Source organism: Centroberyx gerrardi, chromosome 13 (assembly GCF_048128805.1).
Source record: "Centroberyx gerrardi isolate f3 chromosome 13, fCenGer3.hap1.cur.20231027, whole genome shotgun sequence".
Lineage (NCBI taxonomy): Eukaryota > Metazoa > Chordata > Actinopteri > Beryciformes > Berycidae > Centroberyx > Centroberyx gerrardi.
Genome location: NC_136009.1, coordinates 19,817,422 through 19,838,057, shown reverse-complemented (window position 1 = coordinate 19,838,057; position 20,636 = coordinate 19,817,422). Strand labels below are relative to the sequence as shown.

Sequence of the window (20,636 nt, the reverse complement as noted above, 5' to 3'; positions counted from 1 at the left end):
CTCTAATTACAAATTAAATATTTTAAGACCACCACCCACAACACACAAAATCCAATAAAATGACAATACACTCAATATTACAAAATAACAACCCATTTGTTTGTTCAAATATTTGTCTTTGCTATTTGAGCTTAGCTAGAGGAGAATTGCCTTGAGGGGAGCAGATGGTAAGATATCAGGTAATCTCACTGGCTTCTCTAATTAAACCTAATTAATTGGTACTTGACGGTTTGTTCTGAGAGCCTGAGGCCTTCCAACCTCACCACTGAAAATAGGATTTAGAAAGCTATTATTAAAGCTTTCAGACTGTATGGACTCAGTCACATCTAATCCCAGTCTTATCTCACATGTCAGAGATATGGCAAACATGACAAGTGCCAAAAATAGAGCACCGACATTCACAACAAGCATCCCGTAAACCAAAATTGAGGAGTTCATTTTGTAATTCCTATGAATCCATTTTGGAAAGTTCATCACTCAGTATCTCTAACAGATAGTGGCTCTAAAAGTTTTGTCATGTTGCCAAACAAGACCATGGCACGTCTTGATTTTGCACTCTCATTTCATTTCATTTTGTGTCACTTTTCACATGGCTAATACTTCATTTTGGTGATGAAAATATGAATGTATATGTGTATATTTAGATGGACAGGTAAGTACATTTATATGTATATTTGGGTATATACAGTAGGGTATATGTGCATGTAACACTGCGGCGTATCAGATACTAACTGAGGATCGCTACTCTCAGTGTTGTACCTAACCATTAATGGTCCAACGAATAGGTAGGCTTGCATGTACTGGTGATAAATATTATCCCTTTTGTCGATGTTTATGTTTTATATGTCTATGTTTTGTAAGGATACATCTCTGTCAAGGGTCACTACTGACGATCCTTCATTTTGGCTATACTTTATACCATTTTATACATCTATACTTATACGGGATGTCCGAACGTCTGAGTGTACTGTAATGTTTATGTTTTATTAGTTTTTGGAAAAAATTTAAATAAACTTCAGAAACTAATTTTAGAACAAACCTCCTTAAATTTAAAAGACCCATCAAGTTCACTGGTGCTGTTGGCTGGTTTCACATTCATTCTCCTAAAACGCGGCTGGTGTGATGTGTGATGTTTTGGTGCAGACGCAGCAGATGCTGTGCCTTCGAGTGACTGGATCCTATACGATCCCATATGTTGTGCTCCTCTTCCTCCTCCTCCTCCTCCTCCTCCTCTACAGCACGTTCTCATCTCTGTCGTGTACAAGACACTCCCCCATGTTAGGGGAGATAACTGGGGGTGGGGGGGGGGGGGTGATTTGGTACTTTCCAATGAATGTTTTTCCAAAATGTAGCCTACATATCACTGAGATGTTGCTGGTCCATCTGGGCCCTGTCATGCAGATCAGAGAGAGACCTTAAGGGAAACAAGTTATCTCCCCTCAGCACACGGTCACACAGCCTTTCTGCCTCGCTGAACCACTTAATTGACTCCTTGTATAAACATTAGTTAATCGAACTGGTCTTGACAGATGTGTATTATATTGTTTGGCTTTTACTGTATTTGAAAGAAGTATTAAATCTGCACTGCGTGTATTAACACATGCTCCTAATCCATAATGTGTCTTTAGGTAGAGGGATAAAATGATCTCTCTTTGTCTTAAGCTCTCTGCTGTAGAGTTTAGTGAATACCAGTGCAGGGTGCGTACTGAGCGTTGATGAGTGACTGAAAATGTGAAAATACTGCAAGGTGGGACATGTGTTTATTTTACCAAGCAGTTAACTGTCATCTTCTCTTCTCTCTCTCTCTCTTTCGCTCACTTTCTTTATCTCTTTCTCTCTCTTTTACTCTCACTCTCAAGAATTCCCAGTGCTCTGGTCATTATGGTGTGCTTGTTTAGTGTTTCTGCCTGGCTGACAGGCAGCTGTGGTGTGAGACTCTGGGTACAGGCCCATGCAAAAAGCACTAGGGACAGCAATGGATGGTGAAATGTGGTACGTTAACAACTGGGACTCCTTTCTCTCTCTTATTTTGAAACATTTCATATTTGAGACATTGGTTTAGAAATCGGCCACTGGTGAGAAGTCAAGATGTTTTTTTTGTTTTTTTTAATGAGACTCCATTGTGGCTTTGTATTCTGCGGTTAATCTTGGTTTCAAAACATTTAAAACCAACCCTTGAGATGGAGTTAAATTTATGACCATAAAGCTGAAATTTGCTTTTCGCTAAAAGTAAAACTATTCAACCTCTCTTGATCCCCTTGATGAGTCGTGGACCGTTTAGAGGGGCATAACCTTGAGAAGTGAATGACTTTATCACTTAATTGCACACTCCTTCAGTTAACATTTCCCCCCCCTGACTTAAGGCCATGGAAAATGTTCTCTGTTTCCCAATGACTGGCCCTAGAACATTCAAACTGACAGTTGCAACACATCCACAGTGCGCTCAAAATAGCTGGCTGTTTTGTCTTACGTGAAACGTTAGCCTCACATTAGGTAATTTCTCTGCGAGGAGAATGGTCATAATTTCACCCAACACAATAACCTCTTCCTCCAACAGAACAACCAAAGACGATTTGCTGAACCATTAGGCAGCAGTAATGAAATAAAGACCAGTGTGAAAAATGATTTCTATCACTCCTGTCCCCACAGAGTCTGATCTGTGCACAACAACAGACACATTTAAACAGCTTGACATCCTTTTAGACTCGGCTCTAATCAGACTGACACTCTGTCAACAGTCTAGACATTTCGTCCATTCAACCCCTGTATGACACTGATGCTGAAAATTGTTTTTCATACAGGTAAATCAACAAAACAATACTGTCTGAGGGTGGGGTTGGTTCTGGGAACTTACTTCTGGAAGTATTGTGGGCCAAATTCAATGAAACATCTATGATAAGAGTTTAAGTTTGAAAACCCAGATGACTCACCTACTCCCTCCCCTCTAACATCCAAGCTACAGTTTCTACCTAGGTGCTAAAAAAGCCCCCGGATAGTTACATCAGATCCTGTGTATTGGTAAATGATAAGAATCTGACAGAAAGAAGACCTATTTGTCAAGTTTATGACGTTGTTCTTATCTGTCAAATAACACTGTAATTAGATTTCCTCATCTCTGGTGACAGTCTTTGATAACGCTCAGAATGGGAGTCAGTCTTCAAGCTTCAGCTCAGATAATGTGGTGATCTCAGTTGTTGTTGTTGTTGTTGTTTTTTTCTGTTATTGTTTCAGGTTGTGACTAAGACTTGGCCAGTTATCCCAGAGCAGAATTAATTTGAATAACAGCAAATTAAATTCATATTATTCCATCATGAGTTACTGCAAAATAATAACAGTTTAAATCAGAATGGTTTCGGTCCACCTCGTTTATTCCTCATGAAAAAGAACTATAATTGTCATATAATACATTTTAGAAGGACAAATGTCACATCGAAAGTCAATGTCCCTATAGAAATATTATAGGAATATTACAGTGATACCACAGGAGATAAAAATACTATAAAGTACACCATAATGTGCTATTGAGTACCACAGATACTATAAGCAGGGAAGAAGTGAAGGGCAAACCCACCTAAACTCAGTTTACCCACCTTTTTAATTACAGAATACACTGATATAAATAATTTTGAGTTAAAGTCATAGTATGCATGATATTAAGCATTGTCAAACTGATGTAAGTTATGTATAGATAGAGTCATTTAAGGGGAAAACTTACAAATGAATACTTTTCTGAAAATATACTTGATTTTTATTTATATTGGTGATTGTTTGCCTTATGATGCTCACTGACTGAAGTCACCCTTTTTATTTATTTACGCTGACAGCAAACACAACCTACGTTATTGCCACATCATGAGCTACTGAAAGATAGAATACTTCAATAGCAATAGTTTCGGTGCTCATTATTTTTTACTAAAATAACCACACTTTGCTTCTCCACCTGAGAGGTTTGAGAAATGCATCAAACCTCCCTCTTGCTGACGTCAGAGCCGCCAATAGCTTCTCCTTGGCTCACTAAAGCAAGCGCCTCCGACTGCTGGAGATATACGAGAGAGGAGGAGGAGCTGTCAAAGTTTGAGTTTCCCCAGGAAAAGAAAAGTCCTTTAGTTTACGAAAACTTCAAAGTTTTTTTAGTTTAATAAAGACTATCGCGTCCTACTGACACGGAATGACACCTTTTTATTCGCGGCGGAAGAACGAAGGGCTTTGAAAACACGATGGCAACACAGTTTCAAATGTGGATCACTCTCACCTCTCTGCTCTCCTTGGTCTCCTGTGTCCTGCCGGAAAAGAAAGGTAAGTCAAGGAACTTTTTTTTTTTTTTTTACATGGACGTGGCTGTGTAGTAACAGTGGCAAAAGCTTTCCTCAGTGTTTATCCAGCATTGCTTCATGGAAACACAAACTATTCAAACGGCACAGTAGAAACTTGATCCTCCGTGGGAAAAGTTTCACGCAAGCCTCTCGCTGTTAAGGCTGTGACCTGGCATAAGCTACAGAGCGGCTGGAATACGTTTATAATGTTACTACGCGTCTTTCATAGTAATTTATAGTGCTAATACAGTCGTATATATTTCAGAAACATATGCTTGACTTGGTGAGAGTAAAGATTGGCCAATGAGTCTGTTGCGCAAACGCATCTCTGCCACATCCAGTGTGAAATCACGACCCAATGTACGCAAATTTGCACCAGATTGATGATGCTGCGGGGAGGGGATGTGGATTGTGCAATTACTGGCGTACTTTATTTACCAGTCCCCTGAGCAAGTGTGTGTTTTTTATTTTGCAGTATTTGTGAGCAGATGGTGTGAGCATTTTTTTCCTGAACATTGTGCAATATACACTGTTTGACCTATTTGTAGGCGAAATTGGAATTTAAATTGGGACACCCTGCCACCTTATAACACAGACAGACACACACACACACACACACACACACACACACACACACACACACACACACACAGTAAAAGTACATTTGATTCATTTGCTAACTTCTCCTTGTACATTGGACCTCACATTGATGATTGACATTGCCATATTTTCTCATTTGAGATTTGCTTCCCCCTCTCTCTAGCCTACTCAGCTGTGCACATTTATTTATTTATTGATATATATATATATATATATACAGTATATTTTAAACATCCTCTTGCATGACAAGCAGCTGATGCATGTGTACAGTCTGCATCAGGTCCTCAAAGGAAATTAGATCAAAATATGAAGACAGGCTACTTCTTTGGACTGAAAAGTTGCCCACTTGACATGTAGTACAAAGCCAGGTAAGTGTGGTGTGGATTTAACAATAAATGAGCTTGATGAAGGTATGAAAACAAGTGCTGAAGAAGGCAGGAACACTTGAATTCTCTTGCCCTGCTTGTTTCAGTGCTTTCTGCTGGCCCTGAAGTAAAGGTCATAGAACTATTGTTTTTTATAAAAAGACACAAGCTGCACTGTTTTGACTGTTACTTCAATGCTTCTTTATGCTTTCAACAACATTCAACATTCCACAAATGTCCTATTGTTTTTAAAAGTCGAACATATGGAGTCTATAAATGTTCACCTTACTATATGGGAATGAGTCTCGGATGAATAAAGAAAATTCAACAGGAATATCAGTGGTTCAAATGAAATTGCAAAAGAAAACTCATTCCAAATGTACTGACCGAGGTTTCACAGTGTGACTCAGATCTCGGAAAGGGCAGGTGTCAGGAGAGAAAGTGGCCAAAGGAACCACTTTAATCCCTCCTGACCTTTACTTCCTATTTTCATCAGTCATCGCTGTCCACGCTCATTACACCGTCGTTCCTCCTCATAAGCAGATAAGCAGCAGAGTCCGTGTATTGCAAGCGCTGGTCCCAGAATGCCCTAGAGAGTTAACACATGCAAGTCGCTTCTTATCCTGCCCGCTCTAGCAAGTTACATCCATCGCTGGTTTTCAGAGAACCATAACAAATCAAACGTGTTTGTGAGCCAAAAAGACAGAGTCCCTAAATATTTCTGGGCTGCTAAACAAACTAGACAGCACACATTTTACCCAGCAGTAAGAGTCTCCTACAGTAAACAAGGATTTTAGGATTATAAAATTATAATCTAAAAGAAACTATAAGAAATCAGCAACTGTATGTAATGATAGTTATGGTATGCAGTATAGTTTGATTTAATTAATGTCCATTTTTGGCAGTTAGTCCAGTTTTCCATTTCCAGGCAAATGTGAGTTCCACAATATGGTCAGAGTTTTTTTTTTATTGTTGTTGTTGTTTGGCCAGGGGCTGAGACAGATGTTTCTATGTGGCACACAGTGTTTTCCTAGCACACAGTGTCCAAAATGCTCAAACTGATTTGGACGAGGCGTCAAATTGCATTTAAGTCCCCGAGGCATCACCGCGCCTCTCATTTTGCCAAAAATGCAAACGGCAAATAACAAATGCTTGGATAAGACAAGTAAAGACAAGTAACACATAATTAATATGAGTTATTTATTAGAGAAAGAGTAGCTCAAGGATGCCACAATGAGTTCATGAGGTTGTGCCATCCAGTTTGCAGATGGCTTATCCATTAACTTTAACTCAAAAGGAAACCTAGGAATGGATAACAGAGGCTATTCCTCAGTAATGACATGTTGACTACCTGAAATGTGTATTTTCTCAGGTGTCTATTCGATGCATCCCTGCTGCACCACCACATTACTTCCTGCATTAGTGGCAAAAATTAACTTAAAGTTCTCCTTTAGTTCTCTCGTTGGGATCTGAACGTATTTATTGGATGTTGCTATCCTGTATGGGGAAGACATTAAGGCTGTAGGCTCCCTCTTGGAGATGAATTTGAGATTTGATAATGCACTCAGCAGCAGCCAAGCACTCTCTCCCACAGGAAGCCCACATGTCAGTCCTCCAGTCAGTGACAGCCTGGCAGGGTGTGATGGGGGCTGTGGGAGTCAGGCAGGACCTGCTGAATAATAGAAATGCTCCTCGTCCTGCATGTTGGCATTCTCAGTTATTAGCTGTCATCATCTGTGGGGAGGTTGTTAAGAAAGCCCACGTTTTCATCCAGCAGCCAACGGGAAGTAATAACTGCGCTAATTCACAGGATCAAACGCTAAATTGACGTGGCATCGATTGGATGGAATTGTACTGTGGAGGTGATGATGGATTTTTATTTTATTTTATGCCCACTCAGATATTTCTAAAACACTTCTATATTTTCATTGTCATATCTGTCCCTCTTCCAGGCTGCCAGAGTGCAGATATGAGGCGGAACTGCCTGAGGGCCCCCTGCCTCTAACTGGGCTATGAGATAACCTGTGAAAGATCAAACTAATCACAGGGACATGTCGGCGGCTAAATCCTTAATCCCTAATGCCAGACTCCCAGGCTCGCGTGGGCACAGGATAACCCGCTTATATCAATATGCTTTTTTCAGAGTTAATGGGTTATTCTAGTTCTCGACAGAACGAGATTGGAAGATAATATATGGGTGAAGTCCAGTTCCATCGTTTCCGCATTTAAATGTACTCTGCATTCTTGCACACCTGCAGAAGTTGCCCATGCAGCTGAATCACGATGGCAGATTTCGATCCCATCTATTGCTGCAATGCATTTCAGCATTCTGAGTAAGTGCTTTTCCCTCTGCATTGTGTTGGATTCCAGCAAGCCAACCTCCTTCATCAATCACCTTTTTTTTTTTTTTCCATCGCTTTCAGAAAACCAGATCTTTTCTTTTCATTAAAGCCCACTCTCTGGGATTAGATGGATGGCGGTAGTGAAATATAGGTTATGATCCTCTGTAATCCGAGAATCTCAAGTCTGGTTTTTAGGGTCCAGAGGGGTGCTGCTGCTGCTGCTGCTGCTGCTGCCTGTGCTGCGTCTTGCTGGTGTCTGCTTGGTCTGCACAGTACCTACCTCTGATGACCTTCCCAGACTTCCATCTGCTACAGCCATTGTTGGAGATATGGCTCCTGGGTTGGGGCCGTGGGAGCTGGGGGAGAATTTCTCTCCCCCTCCCTCCCTCCCTCCCTGCTTTGATAAACTGCACTAGGTCTGAGTGGCAGAGATTTTAGTTTAGCAGGCGAGCTGGAGGATTTCGGTTTCACTGAGGGACAATAGTGCCTCTGTAGAGGGCAGGTTATCTGGCTGGCAGCACTGATACTTTGGTGGAGATCTGTGGTGTGCAACAGACACACCCAAGGCTAGACACGCATGCCAACGAGATGGAAACACAGAAGGGAAGCAACTTTTGTTATTCCGCTTACTTTTTACCGTAAAGATACATCTTTATACAGTTCATCCATTGTTAAGGCCTAAAAATCGAGCGGTTCTGCAATTGATTGTAGCAGTTCATTGCACGTTTGGTTCAGCTGCTTGTCAGTCTATGCCATCATAAAAACAAACCGATAAACAACAAACCTTTACGTATTGGTTTCATTTCTGCCATAAATACTTAACGAGATAAGCAATGCTGTCTGCTACATCAATGATTTCAATTATTGAAAGCCCTCCTCTCTGCCTCTCATTCAAAGTAACCCATTGTGCATTGTGTTGTTTCTCTGGAGAATGCTGCAGCTACAAACACATAGTTTGTGGTTTGTGTACATCCACTGCATGGAATAAGTGACCTGTCTGGACGTGGTTACTCATTGAACTGATTTGTGTCCTTTGTTTATACATGGTAACAAAGTCATCCCCTGCATTTTATGGCCTTTCCATGATCCAGTGGCTGCATAGAGTCTCCAGTGGAAAGAGACCAAGGAATTCAGGCTGGAAAAAAGCCCTTCTGCTATCTTCCCATCTCATCAGGTGCAGTGTCGTGTTAAAAGGGAAAAGAGGCCACTGCTCCAATAGAGTTATTAGCCCACCCTTGTATGTCTATCTATTACAGCATATCTTTTACTGAGGACAAAGGAGGGAATGATCATATGTTTTCATGATTTAAATGGTTATGCCCTGTTGAGCAATGTTTTAATCCCTATTGAGAAAGAAAAAAGACCTTATCATTAGAAGACATGAGTCAATGCAGCAATCATTTTCTTTGCAAATTAAATGTCTGTTTGCTGTGTGGAAATGATACATAGTGGAATGCCTTTTGTTGTCAATCTTATCTTTAACACATGACTAATATAACACTAATATTGAACATCAGTAATATTTGTATTCCTCTGTGTTCTAAAAGGGCAATCCAGGCCAAAGAGGTAATATACAATAAGTGATGTACCAATATGTTTTATTGTATGAGCAGCTTCTGGTAGTTCTCATTTTGTTGTATGTACAGTATGTTTGCATATAGTAGACCTTTGAGAATAGTGTTTTAATTCCAAACAGGACTACATCAAAAACTTGGTTGCCTACTTCTTAACCACTAATAATGATATTTTCCTCCTTTATTGGCAGCCAGGTATTTATACACTTGCCAATACATGGTGGAACCTTGTAACACTGATGTCAGCTGGAGTAATTGAAAAAGTCGTTACCATATTTGATTTCTGTGGTGAATGAATTCGATTTTTGTCAGTTTATACATGTCTGAATAGCATTTAGAACAGACTTGATAGGCTTTTAGTGTCTTGTCAGGCTGAAATCACTGGAGTAGTTTTGTCAAACAGTGCTAGTATTGTAAGTAAAGATGGAAAGTGGGCACTGACTGTGTTTCCATCCTGCAGGCCTCTGTCTCAGCTCGGCTAAAAACCATGGCACTGTCACACAGCAAAACCTCGCTCTGGGAAATTTTGCAGCTCAGCTCAACTGAGAAGGACAGTGAACAGAAATAGTCTGTGGCCTTTTTTTTTTTTTTTTTTCTCAGAGTAGGGATACGTTGGTACATTTGTATTCAGTACTGAACCCTGTGGATCTTCATGTCATTATGCAAATGTAGTGTTGACAGATGACAGTGAGACGGACAGGGGTGATGCACAGATCAAAGTAAGAAACACAGCAGGGCAGAAAAACAGGAAAGTCAAGAATGCACAAACAAACATCAGAAGGACAGGGTGAGATCTTTGACTTTGGTGTTCATGCCGCTGCTTAATCGCTCATCAAAGAGGCCTCTATCTGTGTCCCTTCTAGTTTCTGCACTCCCCACTCTGCATACTGGAGAAGAGAGTTTCTCGCAAGTATCCCGAAGACCTAGGTGTGGTGTCTTCTCTAATGACCCTCGCCGCAGGTCTTTCTGAGGAGCATTGCTTCGAACACTGCTTGCACAAAAGAGGAATCCCCTATAGGGAAGAGAACAATGGCTTCACAAACAAATCTCCATCTCAGAATATTCCAGAAGAAAGCGCTGGTTGGAGGGTGGTGGCTGATCTCAGAATCTTGCTTCCCTAATAACATTTAGCCTCTTCCTGTGTGGTCCGTTGGCCCCATAAACTAAGTGGTGTGTTTAAGCTCTGACTCACTGTTAGCGGTTTGGACCTTATGGTACATTATAGTTAATTTATCCAATTTTTGTAAATGAATTCCCTGCATCTGTCAGAAGCTATTGGGATCGAGATCCAGGATGTTTAATTTCTAATTCCCCTTTGCAGACTGCAGAGGGGGGCCTTCCTGTATCACATCCTGATTAAAAGGCTGTTAAAGCTCTTCTAGTTAACAGTCTTCACTTGAACCAGTCCATATGCTTTTTGTCATTCTTTATGCATTGGTTGTGATCTGTGGACGATTGTTTGGAAGTTGTTTATTTTCACATTCACACCTGCAAGCAGTAGGAAACCTGTAACAGACATTTCACACAGACAACAGTTTAACTTGGCTTGGCTTTACTTTAGATGATTTACTGTATTTCATCATATGTTGTCAGACTTTCTAGGGAATCCTGATCAGGCTTGTCCGTTATTCTTCATAACTTGATTACCTCTGACTGAAGAGTGTAGAGTGTTTTTTTTGCCTACTGTATGAAAACATTACACGCTTCATTGCCTGGGTGTGGTACGAGTGTCAATCAAGGTCTTTGTGACCTTCCGTTATTTATTGTAATGCTACATAGTAGTGCACAGTAATAACTAGTCACATAGAAACAGAAGGGTTACGGACTCGGAGAGCGGTCATTGTTCGGTCTGTCAAGTTTACCTTTAAATTTCTTGTGAGCGCGGACTGTGCCATATACTGTGCCCTCTGCAAGGGAAAGAACAACAGCTCCAGTAATGTCGTAACCTTTTAACTTGCATTAAGAAGCAGCATAACCGCAACTGAAACCACTTGGATGCCAACATTAAGAGAAAACAGTATAGGAAAATAGGAAACTTGCCACTAGAGTACGGAGTTCTACACGAGCAGAGTAAACATGGACAGACATGCAAAATCACTTGTTAACTGATACCTGTAATGCCTCCAGGTTTCTTTCAGTCTAGACCCCCTGTCACATCGATGAATAGGCCGAATATTGACAAGCTACAGAGCTGAGAGTGTAAAGCTTGGATTCCCAAACGTACAGTGTGCTTGTTTTGGTATGGTTACCTTGGCTTCCTAACATGAGTCTCTTCTACAGAATATGTAATTAAGGTTGACAAATAGCCAAATATACAGAGGATGAGTGGGTGGGTGGTGGGGGAGCTAATGGGAGAACATGCGTGAATGAAATACATACACAAAGAGAGAGGAAACTAAGAGACAAATGTATGTGCATTCAGCCCCTGTGCTCCGTGTATAGACCAGACCTGAACGTATGGCCCCTTCTCCATGGAAACCCCAAGTCTTTGGACAAAAGGTTCTTTATTTAGGACTTTGTTGTCTGCTTTGACACAGGCTTATCTGTCTTCCCTGACCTTAATGTGCTATGTAGACATGACTTCAGTGACTTTGTTACACAGCTTTGTGTCAACACTGAGGAGAAAGGCAACCTTCTCTGCTAAAAGTTACGGAGGCTAGCAACAGAGAATTAATTTAGCTGTTTTGGATCTATAGATAAGGATATCTAATCCTACAGACAAATATCAGTAGAGATAAATAACTGTATATGTCCACAGGTTTGTCTTCAAAACCACAAGGGCAAGGGAAACCGACAAATAATCGGTTCACAGACTGGTGCAGTGTGTTGCTGGGAAGTAAATAACAGACGTTCCTCCTCATGGCATAGCCCTGTCTGAATTACGACAATAATGATAGGGTTGCTGGCGGTGCACTGTGATGGGGTGTGTTAGAGGAGGAAAAGAAGATGTCAACCTTGGGCTCGCCGTGGTCTAGCTCTTTACAAGCCTGCATCACCTCACAAGGGATTATATCAGCATTGTAAAATATTTTTTATCCCGGCCATTTATAGGTCGGATGACGGCATCGCTCGTCAATAATACTGTGGTAGTGGCATACTCGGTTACAGATGAACGAGTTGATCTGTGATTTGTTTGACTCCCAGAGCACTAAAACATAATATACTCTAAACACAACACGCCTTCTGTAGTACCATTTCTAATTGCCTGGTAAGTTTCAACAACACCGATGCTTCGTTGAGCTCAAAATTAATTTCCTGGTGGGACCTTGAGCGGAACATCTTCATTACCACATGTTGTCATAATTGAAGCCAGAGGCCTGTAAAAAAATAAGGAATTCTGCATGCTTCACTGGCAGCCATTTACCTTCCATAAAAAAAGGTGGAATTGACCCTCTCATTGCATGAATGCCCACAAAAGCATTATAGTCAAGGCCATATATTCAACAACACACAGTATATTACCATGCAGTGCATCATATTATAGTTTTATGACACTCACAGCATAACTGACCCGTTATCAATATCCAATACTCTCATCTTTCATCTGTATAGCTAACTGCTGCAGCTCAATAGCTATACTGTATATCTAGATGGGGAATGGGTTCCATGATAGAAATACCCTGGAGTGCATAGTTGGACTGATGCCAGGCAGTTAGGATTAGCCCTCTGGACCTATATCCACTGCATCAACAGCCTCTTCCTGAGCTGATTACAGAGGGGAGTCTGAGATTTTTAATATGAATCCACTTGTTTAGTTATTATCCAAGTATTATCCCCGTAATCACGCACCCAGAAGATTTCCAAAAGATTAAGAATACAGTAAGCCTAATTGGGTTTAAAGGCCAAAGGACATATAAGCAACCCACCGAATTTGATTGCTTTCAAACAGTCAAGCATGAGGTATTTGAAGTATGCATGTCAGCCATCCCCAGACAGGGATATTGCCTTTTCCTTTTCTTCCCATTGTCATTCTGCCTTGGTAAGGGAGCATTCTGGATATGTTCTGTGCATTATAGATGCCTTTACGCTTCCAAGAAATTAAATGATCTGAACTTTCCAAGATTTAGCCTGGGTTGTAAAGGCTTGGCACTTGCTGGTCAATTAAAAAACATCCAAAATGGCATCCAACATTTGTAGCTGGAAACATCGTTACATCTGCTGAGCATTTTATTCAATGCTCACGTCTTTCAACAGTAAGCCAACACAGGGATGCCATGAGGAGATGCTGAAGCTGTTCAGGGGATGTTATGCACACTTCTGTTGATATGGAACATGAACCAAAATGTTTTATCCCAATGATTATGTAATTATTCCCTTAAATAACTACATGTATAGTTCTTTTTTGAATCTACAATATAACAGGCGGTGAGAGGAAGGAAGCACACTACTTTCTGTTCTGGTGGTACTAAATTCTCTCTGGGTTGGATGTTGGATAAATATTGTGGTGGAGGGGTTTTGGTTCCTGGCTTTGACACTAGTTGTCCGCTCTCTGAAGTAGTCATGAGTGCAAGTGTTTGTACTATGGAGTGTGTTTCACACACACTGAGTCTGAGCCAGGGTCCTTGTGTTCAGCAGTGTAGCTGATAGGGAGAAAAAGGTCTAGACTGCCAAGTCTGATGCCTTTGATGACTGACGCAAGGCAGCCAGGCTTTAGGTTGGGCAAAAGCCCCTCTGTGTTCCTGTAGTGAGGGGGTGGCCTTGAAACAACCGCCTTCCACAGTCATGATCAGTTTAAACAAGCTAAAGCATTGTTGTGGAGCTTTGTTAGCCATGTGCGATGTGCCTCTAGTATCAGGAAGAGGATAACGCCCCTCATGTTAACAATAGATGCAATCTGAGCTGTGGTTTTGTGGGTGAGGTATTTGGCGAAAAAGTAGCACCATTTTCTCTGGGGCGTTGTTGTTCGCACTATTATCCCGAAGATAGAATTGTTTTGAAAATACTCTGGAGATTATAACTGAGCACTCGTTATACTCCGGGGCCCCAAGTGCTTGGCACCCCATCACATTTCAGGCATTTCAGTTTGATGTGTCATCAGGAAGTCATAACTAAATTCTTCTGAGCTTTCCAGCGCAAATGAAATTTGTCATGCTTTTGGCAAATACAACACAAAATGTAACTAAATCCCCTTTCACAGTGTTGATAATTGTGAGGGCTGCTTGGCTGTACAAAGCTAATTCGCTAAGCCCCATCCGTCCCTGAGTCTTGCCCTCTGTGCCAGTGTGGATGAGGAGGAAACTACTCATCAGTGGCTGTGAGGCCACGGTGATGTGTAAAGCAGAGGTTGACATGGTGAGTAAGGGCTGAGCAACAGAACAAAGCTTACTAACGCGAACCCCAGGCCTTCGTCGAGTATGCCTTTTATGGGGTCTCTCTGTGTAAGAGTCCAGCGGGGCATAGTTGCTAGGGACATGACTAAGGCGGTAGCAGAGCTGTTGGCAGGAGATGCTGTGAAACAGTGGTTAGACCTACACAGAAACGAGCCTGTCAGCAATCAGTCTAAAAATAAGAAGCCCTTAAGCACAAAGGCTGCCTCAAGGAGTCTTTATCTTTTTTTTGTGTTTAGATGAAGTGAGGAGTCCGGCGAGCGAGCGAGACTTATCTGTTGCTCTCGTGTTGATGTGCTCCAACCTGGCATGCTCTGGGAATGCTTAAACCAACAGGGGGATTCCCGAATCACAGCTGCTTTCTCCTGCTGGAATGATGTGTGAAATGTGTGGGTTTCTTTGCTTGTGGTTGTTGTTTCTCTCTCTCTCTCTCTCTCTCTCCCTCTCTCCCTCCGTTCTTCCTTTCCAGGCATGGCTCTAAGACGGTCGGTGGAGGGGGGAGAAAAAGACAGAGCGAGTGAGTTAGCAACAGTGTGTTCACCGCCCACTCCCTCTCCCGTCTTCCTCTCTCGCTTCCTGTGGGATTGAAGAGGAGTATGGTTTTAACAGGGAAAGAGAAGGAGCGGGGGGGGGGAGGATCTTGGCTGGAAGGGGTTTCAATGGGGAGAATGTCTGGACGTTAAAAGAGGAAGTGGGTTGAATGTTGGAACATTTCAGGAGAATGGTGGGTGCATTATTGGAATTTAAATGGGGCTGGGGCTAGCAGAGGTTTTGTGAGTTTTGGGTAACAGGAGGGGGATTGTTTTGTGCCTTTTCGGAGAACTAATGGACTTTCCAACAGGGCATTTGAGGGAATTATCTGGCTAATGATATGTACTGCTTGATTAGCCATCATTTAGGCCCTGTTGTATTTTGGTCACAGCTGGAGAGTAATAGGGGTGCAGCTGTGTTTAACTAACTCCAATAAATCATCTCGGTGCCCAGTAATTGATGCCTTGTTGCGCTTTCAACTCGTCTTCTATCATCTGGGATATCCGTCTCTTCTGTCACGGATATCATTATTGGGAAATGAATGCATCATTGACTACTGAGATAAATGTGTATTATGTTGATTATTCACAGCAGTAGCTCAAAGGATAACCGGCATGAATGCAATGAAAAGATTGTCTTGTAAGTCAGTCACTATGTGATAAATGCACATTTTCCCAAACTGTAGCCCTTTGTAGGCCTATCCATATGCTTCATACTCCTCCAGCTACTCAGATAAGGAGAACTGGCTTATTAGCACTGGTCGGGCCCCATAAAATTAAAAATGTCCAAATGATTTAAGAATTACACTGTTCTAAAGTCAGCACTCTTGCGCTAAGAACCATAATGAATATTGGCCCTGGTTCTCAGATGTTAGTATGGGGAGTAATGTATATGCCACAAAGTCCCAGAAATGCTGAACGCTGTATGCGGTGAGTGATTGTACGTTTTTTCTGTGTGTTTGTACGGAACTTACATCCAGTGTTTCCCCACACTGAGGTTGAGAGTAAACACGATGGACCCAGCCACAGGTATCTGGAGTGTCTCACTGACTGGTAGAGAGCACTCTTCAAGAGGGGAGAGTAAACATTAGCCTTTTTGGTCTTTATTTGGTCACTTTCCTGAGCTTTTAACAGACTAAACCTCACTGACTGCGCTCAGGCTCAGTCACGGGGTTTAACTGTTTAGAGGAGATGTGATGTATTCGGTGGGATGCTTTTCGCTGTAAATAGGGGCAGTCTCATTTGTGTGTGTTTTCTCCAGCTGGACGCTCCAAAGTTTTGACCCCTTTGGAAGTCTTTAAGGAAAGGTCGGGCATTTTCATACATCAAGTGTGACACTTAAAACGCCCCGCTCTCTCTCCACAGTTTGACCCCACAGTGTGAGGCGAGAAGTGGCCACATCCAACATCTGGTTTAGCTAAACCACTTTCCCTCTCTCGTTTTCTTTCTCTCACTTTCTTCCTATTACTTTTCTCTCTCTTGCTCTTCTGCTTTCTATCTTTCTTGCTCTCTCTTTCTCGCTCCGCTATAGTTCGGTAGATGTAGAGCATCTTCCTGGCCCCCGTCCCTGGAGACAACAATCAGCTACCATCTGGTTTAGCATCGCAGGATAGCTGTCTCTAACGGACCCCATGCAAAGGCCAACTTCCTGAGATGTCAGAGGGGCTTGTGTTGTTGCATTCATTCGGCGGTGTGTGTGTGTGTGTCTGTGTGTGTGTGTGTGTGCGTGTGTGTGCGTGTGTCTGTGTGTGTGTGTGGGGGGGGGGTATCCTCTACTCTTTGCTGGCCCTTTTTTCTCTTCAGAGGCCCCAAGATGTTTTCTCAAAGGGATTGATGCATCTCCCACGCAAAGGAAGATCGCCTTTTCCCCTGTACAGAGAGCCGGATATCAGGAGTTTTTACTACAAAGAATGTTTATACACATCCATACTGCATACACACTACTGCAGCATTCACCTTTTGCCTATATGTAGTGTGTGTTACTTGCATTACTTATGCTACTTGCTAGTATTGCCTTTGGAAATGTGTCCCAATATGAGATTTGATCCCTCACCTCCTCCTGAATCTCAGCCTATCAGAACGCAGAGGAGGAGGAAGTATGTGCTGAATGCACAGAAAGAATCGAGGAAGTGCTTTATTTTCCTCGCTCACTGATAGTGGGCCTTGGAGATTTATGCTTCCCTGAAATCTCAGGCTCTGGAAATTCGAGGCAATGCACCCCAAGGAGCCCAGACTCTGTACTGGAGCCAACAACAGCAGAACATGTTGTGTTTTTTTCCTCCTCTTATCAAAATTCTCTTACAGTACATCTTTAATGAAATGTGACTTTAAATCGTTATCACGGGTTAACCAGACTTCACCTCTAAATAAGAGATTTAATCTTGGCATCGATTTGTTATTAACACAAGGACACTGCAGATCGAGTTATGTAGGATGCTTTGCTGTGATACTGTTGACTCGGAGAGAGAAAAAAACAAGTTAGCATTGCTACTTCCCTTTAATTATGTATAGGGTTTCTGATAATGTAATTAGCAGACTCTGGACGCAGCGTAATTGAATTGCAGGTAGTGAATGAGAGGAAGAGAATGCGGCAGGGCCATTTCTATTGTCTCTACTAAGGTATAAAGCATGATGACTTAATGTATAGTAGCTGGCCCAAATTACCAAAGGAAATCATTAGATGGGTTCAGGTTTGAAATGTTATTGCTGTGTCCTAGGACAGTTTGCTCTGCATTAGTGGATATTCTCTACTTTCTCTATTTAGCCAGAAACAAGAGAGTAGTAATAGTAGTAGTATTTTCTTTGATGTGTTTTAATGTGTTTAGTTAATGTGTCTTATATGTTTACTGTAAATTTTGTCTGTTTTGAGTATGTGTTGTGGTTTTATACCTTACTGCACTCACATTACTGTTGTTTTTTTTTACTGTTTTGAACTTGAAAGTTGGATTGGTTTTCAGGAGATAGTTAAAGGAATAGTTCACCCAAAAATTAAAATTCGGTCATTATCTACTTATTCTCATGCCAGTACAAACTCGGGTGAGTATTTTTTCTTCATACAACTTACCTGGAGTTCTTCAGGCTCGCTGCTGGAGGAGCTTCTTCCAAACAATTGCAGTGAATGGGGAGCAGGACGTTCTGCTTCAAAAAGGGCAACAAATGTGCATAAAATTACTCCATAAAGCTCGTATAGTATAATCCAAGCCTTCTGACGATCGCTCTATGAGTGGAAAAAAACGAAATTTGATCCATTATGATCGGCATTGCATTTACTTCCACATTACCATACGTTTTTTTCCACTCATAGAGCGATCGTCAGACGTCAGAAGACTTGGATTATACTACACAAGCTTTATGGAGTAATTTTATGGACATTTGTTGCCCTTTTTGAAGCAGAACGTCCTGCTCCCCATTCACTGCAATTGTTTGGAAGAAGCTCCTCCAGCAGCGAGCCTGGAGAACTCCAGGTAAGTTGTATGAAGAAAAAACTGGCATGAGAATGAGTAGATAATGACCGAATTTTAATTTTTGGGTGAACTATTCCTTTAACATTATATTGTTTGGAGATAATAGCACTGCTGTAATGTATAACTCATTTTAAAGTAAAAGTTCAGACAAACTTTTAGGCTATATGCTAGGATTTCACAAGTTAGAGTTTATTATTCTCTGGTGTCCTGCTTTGGGAGAGAATTATACTTAGTTACATTCATAAAATACAAATTTTACCCTCCCACGCTGTAAGGACAGCATGTGAATTCTCAACTGGAGTGTGATACAGTATTTCTTTGAAAGCCAGAGAAGAATGCATTTAGCTATTGCATATTCTCTTTAAGGGTAAATGCTCTTTTGGACCCGGATAAGGAGCTAATTATCTCACACAATAAGCTTAGGCAGTTTCTTTTTTGTCGTCTTACAGATCCTATAGCCTCAAGAAACAAAAATCTACCCACACACCCTTGACTTCCAACGCTAGTCCACAAGTAAACATCAAAAGAGTGATATGCGACCGCACATTGCAGCGAGCTTAGATGACTAATGATCAGGTTTATCGAGTCTGTGTCAAGTTCTGTAGAAGCTCAGCCTCTCCAGCAGAGTGTTGCACACACACACATGCAGGTACACACACGCACATACACATGCATGCAGTACGCAGGCAGAGATATGCCAGACCTGCCACTCCTTGCTTCTTCTCACCTCCTGGACACACTGTGACGACAATGCAGCTGGAGGAAGTGAAGCAATCCGCAATCGCTCTTTGTCACGGTATCAGTTACATCATCGCAAGCCACACCCCTGCAATTAGGTATAACTACAGACAGTTGCGTGCTGTGCATGTTTTTTTTTTTGTTGTTGTTTTTTTTGATGAGTCAAAATTAAACCAGGTGCTCTGGAAAAAACCGGGGCGGCAGCCTTGAGTTGTCTGTAATTTCCATTCCGCAGATTCCTCTACTTTTTGGCTGTTGTCTCTTTCCATAAGCAGAATCTGAAGATGTGAAGTTGCTCAGATATACAGTATGACAATAGTTTTCATATGTAGAGGATTGTATCACTAGAGAAAAGGTTTTGGTAGAATCGTGAATATATGGTTTTCATTATCACGCCATGTTGTGTTTAGCAGGAGAGTTTTTCTTTCTCCTGTGTTGTGGCCTGATGAGGAAGTCCATTTATGGCGGTCAGTTAGAACGGCACCTGCATCGCTCATAAAAGAGATGATGAAATCAACAGCTGGATGAGATAGAGGAGAATGTGTACTATGGCTATACTGCCGCTTGCTTGAGCAGTGAACTGTTTTCTTGTGCCACTTAAGTCTGAGCCTCAGGTGGAGGAAGATTGTCGAACCCTTTTGTAATGTTCAGTTTGAGCTCAGAACTCACCTGCCTCACTCTCGTAAATAAATAATAATAGATAAATAAAAGCAAGCTTGATGCAGCCGGCTGATGTCAATAGGCCTATGTGGCAAACAGCAGGTCAATTAATCAGTATTCTTATTAAAAATCTATCATTCAGGATGCCCAAACCAGATTGATGGCCACTCTGTGTTTATCCGATCATACGGTCCCTTAATAATATTCACAGCTGCACTGCGATGACGACCTTTTGTTTATTACAGTGTGGTTTCTCAGTCCGAGTAATAATTAGAGGGCTAATTACATCTCGCATGGCTCCTCTAATTAAAACGGTCAGCTTGCTTTCCCAGTCTGCCTCTGTTGCCTAGGCGTTAGACTGCTGGACTGTGGGGTTCATGTCAGGGAGATCCCTCAGGGACGGGCTAATGAGGAGGAAGAAGAGGGAGGGAGGGAGACAGCTGTTAGTGCCTAATTCTCACTGATTCCATGCATCTCGCTGTTCGGTTTGTGTGAACTCAAAACAACAAAATGAATAAACCGCACCAAGGGAAAAAGGAAATTAACCGAACAAGATAGATTTGTGATATTAGTTCCATTCCGTTGACTTTTTAGTTGAGGAATCTATTGAAACGAACAGTGTGTCTTTTTCTTCATGTTTGCTCATCAGAAATGCCAGTGTGCAGGTACAGTTACTGTACTGTAAGGACTGTTAGGTGTGTCCTCTTTAGAATCTGGAGCGTA

The 20,636-nt window shown here is 41.7% G+C and overlaps 1 protein-coding gene across 1 annotated transcript in view; it reads left to right on the top strand.

Annotated features, from left to right (window-relative positions):
• The first annotated feature begins 4,047 nt into the window (after nucleotides 1-4,047).
• egfra (epidermal growth factor receptor a (erythroblastic leukemia viral (v-erb-b) oncogene homolog, avian)) overlaps nucleotides 4,048-20,636 on the top strand; it is a 37,419-nt gene continuing 20,830 nt past the window's right edge. The window contains exon 1 of the mRNA XM_071910861.2: nucleotides 4,048-4,296. Within this exon, the coding sequence (XP_071766962.2) occupies nucleotides 4,218-4,296 (79 nt within the window). The 5' untranslated portion in view covers nucleotides 4,048-4,217. The remainder of the gene's footprint in view (nucleotides 4,297-20,636) is intronic.